We start from the raw sequence: 4994 nt of genomic DNA, 5'->3' as shown, positions 1-4994 counted from the left end.
AGTATTTTAATTATTAGTATTTTTGAATTATTTAATTGGTAAGAAAAATAGAGAAGTGGTAGTTATATTTGAAAGATATGGAAATCATCCAATAGAAAAGGGCCATGTGGAGCAAACTAATTTGTTTAATAGTATAGTGGGATTTAAATATGTAGTCAGGACACCAACCTTTGTAACAATTTGCAGTGGATTAATACGCTTAATTGACTTGGATTATTGCATTATCTTTTAATAACTCCAAGAAACTTTTGTTCAAACCAAAAAGAAAGAAACTACTGTACTTTGTTAATTAATCCATCTTCTTATAAAGACAACCTCCAAGTTAAAATTACGTGTGAGGGCAATGATATGAAAAGAGTAGTTTTTTGTTTTTTTTTTACATTATTTTGTTGGTTTGTATTTTTAATCAAAATCATCCAACTTTTGTTTATTCTTTTGAGATATGTTTACCAAATAAGTAAAGTTTTTTTATAAGATTCTTCTATTAAAATGAAAAATATCTTAAATATATATAAATGAAACATTTTATATTTCTCTCAAGCTACCAGATTGTTTTATTTATAAATGAAGGTTTCTCATGTATTTGATCCGGATTTACAGGTATAAGTATCACCAAACCCAGATAACCTTTAAACGGGTTATAACATCGCATTAAATTAAAAATTAATCTCACCAAATATTTGATATGAAAATCTTATAAAATTGTATTCGATTTATTTTTAAAAAGAGATTTTATTTATAATTAATAAATAATTTTATAGTAAAAAAAATAAGGGGGTCATGGGTCTCACCAAACTAAAATTGCTTTTAAACCGGGTTATAATATCTTAATTATTGGTGAAACTATATCATCATCAAATCCTAAATATATTATTAACTTTCTTACAACAAATAAAATTAAAATTAAAATTCAAAAAAATATATAAATATTATAAACAAATACTATAAAACAACTCCGTACTATAGGGATAAAAACAAATATCAATAAAACTAGCATCTTTTATATTAAATCTTATACTAAGAAAGGTACCTTGCGACTTTCAAAAACAAGTTGAAACAAATAAGACGTGCCTTCACACGGTTTTATGATGATAAATCAAGTATAATATAATATTGTATTCGACAAAACGCCCAAAAGTCTTCTCAATTAAAAGTCAACCAACGAGATGGACCATGCATATAAACCTCATAAATCAAGCTTTCAACTCTATCATCTCTTCTATGATCACCATGGCCGCTAGATCTTTCAAGTTATTGCCTATTCTTCTCTTGGCTCTATTTACATTTTCCGTTTCCGGAAGTGGTAAGCAACTTATAAAAGTATAATGACTACATTTTCGTTGGTGATGTTATCAATCTATTATTTAACGCTTAAGAATTGAAGTAGGGGTGCAATATGATACGTTATAATTGCAAAAGTGCGTCTCATACCCATCTCAAAGCAAAAAGAAATGTTTAATGTGTATGGCTTTGGTAAATGTGTTTTTATGTTTCTGGCAATAGGGCCGGGTATACATATCCCCTAATATATATCATACTCGCCCCAAAAGCGTGAAAATTTTAAAACTAATCGCATATATACTTGAACACCCGTACCAGATGTTCAGATGTAGGTAGTTTGCAATACTTGACTTTAAGTTGTGTATGCACACCAATACACCATTTTAAAAGCTTAGTCGTTAATCTTATTGTTTCAATTTATATTTACATTTTACCATTAAACCAGATAATGTAATTTTATGGTTATGATTACAGTGTTTGTGAGCATAAACTGCGGGGAATCAGAGTTCAAGACTGACTCAAACTTCATAGTTTGGACTCCAGACGATACTCTGGTATCTAATGGTGTTGCGCGAGTGGTTCAATCTAGCAACCAAATATCTCCGATTATGGACACCCTCAGGGTTTTCACAACTCGCAAAAAGAACTGTTATTCCACCCCGGTTACACAGGGCGAAAAACTCCTGGTTCGAGCAAGTTTCAACTACGGAAACTATGACCGTTTGTCAAGTCCTCCAACTTTCGACCTACACTTTGATGGAAACTTATGGGCCAACGTTAAGACTTCACTCACCGGGCTGACACAGTACGAAGTAATTTATGTTGCAAAAGGAGAGGCGGTTAGCGTATGTGTAGCTCAAACCAAACCCAACCAGTTCCCGTTTATGACGGCTCTTGAAATTAGAAGCATCGACTCAGATGTTTATAGCGACGTAGAAGAGAGTCGCGCATTGTTCACAATCATGAGGAATGCTTATGGTGCTAGTCAATCCCTAAGGTGTGATGTCTAAATTCTCTCCTTTTTTTCACCATTAAACACGTAATAACTTCCTATCATAACCTTTTGAAAGTACGTCATCTTAACTGATCTCGTTGGTTAGTAAAGTATTACTCGGTTCCCTGGGTTTTGGCAGGGTTCCGAGGGTATTTTTATTCTTTTTAAGCAATTAACGTGTTAAATTATTAACGTACCATATATGACAAATGTATTTCAGATTTCCATCGGATCCTTATGACCGAATATGGGTACCGTCCTCTGCTGGGACAAGTAATGTCACAAGCGAAGCACTTATTATCGACCCGACTGGACCAAATAATCCCCCGATGGGGATTTTACAAAACGCGGTCACAGTTGAAACAACGTCTGATCCTTTAATATTGTTCAACATTTCCCCTTCGAATGACCTCTACTACGTAACCATGTACTTTTCAGAAGTTACTGATCTTGGTTCTACTCAAACGAGAGCGTTTAGCATCTATGAGACGACTACCGCAGGAAGTAGTCCTTTACAGCTCCCAATTTCTCCACCTTACGGTGCTGTGCTTGTACGGGACCTTAATAACTATAAAGTTGACTCTTTCACCAACATTTCTTTAGTTGCTAGTACCAATTCTGATAACCCCCCTATCATAAATGCTGCCGAGGCGTTCAAAATTAGCGAAGTTTTAACCGATGGTACCGATAGCAATGATGGTAAGCAATACTAGTACTTTCGAATTCCATCTTCTTTGGATTATTAAGATAGCGTTTTACGTAAGCTGTTTTAATGACTTCTTTTTATTGATAAAACAGTCGAAGCTTTAGCTTTGCTACAAACAACATTCGACGTGTTAGGAGGTTGGAGTGGCGACCCGTGCCTTCCAGCACCATACTCGTGGGACTGGCTCAATTGCAGCAACGACGCTACGCCTCGCGTTACCTCATTGTAAACCATCTAAACTACTATGGTTTTGTAGGATGATATTAGTTTGGTAACATCATATGAATATAAAATTATAAATAACTTGAAACAAGTTTTTGAAGTATTCTACTAAATTTATTATTACTTTCTTGTACTTTTTATAATATTAGAACACTTAATAATAGTTGAATTGACTTTAGAGTTTAGAGAAATAAAACAGTTTAAGTCACCTTAATAGGACACAGAAAACATTTTACTATTTGGTTAAATAAATTTCTCTTTTCCATACTTGTGAATATGTGATGCCCTACGTATATTTTGATCATATACAGGTTTCTTGATAGTTTTGATCTTTCGGGTGACTTTCCGGATATTAGCTCCATGGATGCTCTTGAGATCATGTGAGTCAAACAACTGAACTTCATCAACTTGAAAAACTCATCATTTGCATTTTCTTCTCACTTATTTTCTTTCCAGTGATTTGAGCAATAACACCTTCACCGGAGCGATACCTGGTTTCCTTGGCACTATGCCTAAACTCCAGCAATTGTAAGTGTATTTAGTTATCACTCTTTGTGACTAAACAAGTTTGTGGGGATATATAAACCCAAACACGAACCATTTTCTATTATTTACATGTCATGTCTACAAAATATGAGTTTTATACTTCTAGATTTACATGTGTACAAGTCCTCACATGAAAGCTGTTATTTTGAAGGAATTTGGCAGATAACCAATTTAGTGGAAGCATACCCACTACAATATCAAAGAACAACAAATTAAAATTGAAGTAAGTTATTTAGTAACTATCATATATTGTTTTTTGTTGTTTTTAATTATTCATTGGAAAACTAACTAGCCGGTACTGTTTTATTTATTAAAAAGTTATGTGCCATTGTTTACCGAATTATGAACAGTGTTACTGGGAATCCTTCGTTGTGTACATCGGGTAAGTCATGTCCGAGTTCTCCAAACTCCTATCCTGGTAGCACAAATGTCACAAAGAACAAGAAAAGCAGCTCGCTACCAATAGTACTCGGCACCACCATCCCCACCTTCTTACTCGTTTGGATTGTCGCTGGTGTTTTCATCATCTTGCGTAAGAGAAGACAGCTAGCTAGCACGAATATGCCGAATGCTACAGGTTAGATCTTATTTGTGACTGATGATGTAGTAATTTTTAATGTAAATCATAATAACGTATGTAACTAACCGCATTTAGGTGGTGGAGCAAATGGGAATCCCAACGGGTTGCCTAAGGTCGGTGAAGAAGTGGTACATGAGATCATGGAAAATGTAGCACAACAAACGTTCGGATCACCTTCACCATTACTTGATACTTCTGGTCAAACTAGCGATCTATATGGAGAAACAAGAGTCTAAAATCCATGATCTGTTGATTGTAATTCTTATCGTATATTTTCATTTTTTATATTTTTGTAATTAACAAGAAACAAGAAAAGGCTTTATTTGGTTTGTTTATGAGTACTTATAACATGAAAGGGTAAATTGAAAGCATTAATACGTTTAAGATTATGTTGATGCGTTACATCATGATTTTAGCTTCATTAATGTTATTTTAGTATAGTTGGATTAATTAATATCAAATGAGAAATATAAATAAACATTGATACGACTTAGATCGTGTTTAGTGGATAATGCCTCTATTGAGGAGTTGTGAGTCATTTGGTGCCATGTCACTATACGGGCGTTATACACAAAATGTGTGTAGTTAATAACCCCCTTCCAGTCATTATCCCATTAATATTTTATTATTATATTTTTATAAAAAATAAAACATAAAAAACACTT

The 4994-nt window shown here is 33.6% G+C and overlaps 1 protein-coding gene across 1 annotated transcript; it reads left to right on the top strand.

Moving 5' to 3' along the window:
* The first annotated feature begins 1101 nt into the window (after window positions 1–1101).
* LOC143600607 (putative leucine-rich repeat receptor-like serine/threonine-protein kinase At2g19230) lies at window positions 1102–4603 on the top strand. The gene is made up of 9 exons (XM_077078245.1): window positions 1102–1303; window positions 1756–2278; window positions 2496–2974; window positions 3074–3206; window positions 3515–3583; window positions 3660–3731; window positions 3901–3972; window positions 4100–4326; window positions 4405–4603. The coding sequence occupies exons 1-9, from the start codon at window positions 1174–1176 to the stop codon at window positions 4563–4565; spliced, it is 1866 nt and encodes a 621-aa protein (XP_076934360.1). The 5' UTR covers window positions 1102–1173; the 3' UTR covers window positions 4566–4603.
* Window positions 4604–4994: the final 391 nt, after the last annotated feature.

Source organism: Bidens hawaiensis, unplaced genomic scaffold (assembly GCF_021521415.1).
Source record: "Bidens hawaiensis isolate Kalapana, Puna unplaced genomic scaffold, B.hawaiensis_p1.1 tig00054437_1, whole genome shotgun sequence".
In the NCBI taxonomy this organism is placed as follows: Eukaryota; Viridiplantae; Streptophyta; class Magnoliopsida; order Asterales; family Asteraceae; genus Bidens; species Bidens hawaiensis.
The sequence above is the reverse complement of the archived record's forward strand: the minus strand, read 5'-3'. Positions and strand labels throughout refer to the sequence as shown.

What these genes read in the sequence shown, in the direction of transcription:
- LOC143600607 (XM_077078245.1), top strand. Translation starts at nt 1,174, where the DNA reads ATGCATATAAACCTCATAAATCAAGCTTTCAACTCTATCATCTCTTCT. An exon ending in ACGCCTCGCGTTACCTCATT is followed by an intron (nt 3,207 to 3,514) that starts GTAAACCATCTA and finishes GATCATATACAG; the next exon opens with GTTTCTTGATAGTTTTGATC. An exon ending in ATGGATGCTCTTGAGATCAT is followed by an intron (nt 3,584 to 3,659) that starts GTGAGTCAAACA and finishes TTTTCTTTCCAG; the next exon opens with TGATTTGAGCAATAACACCT.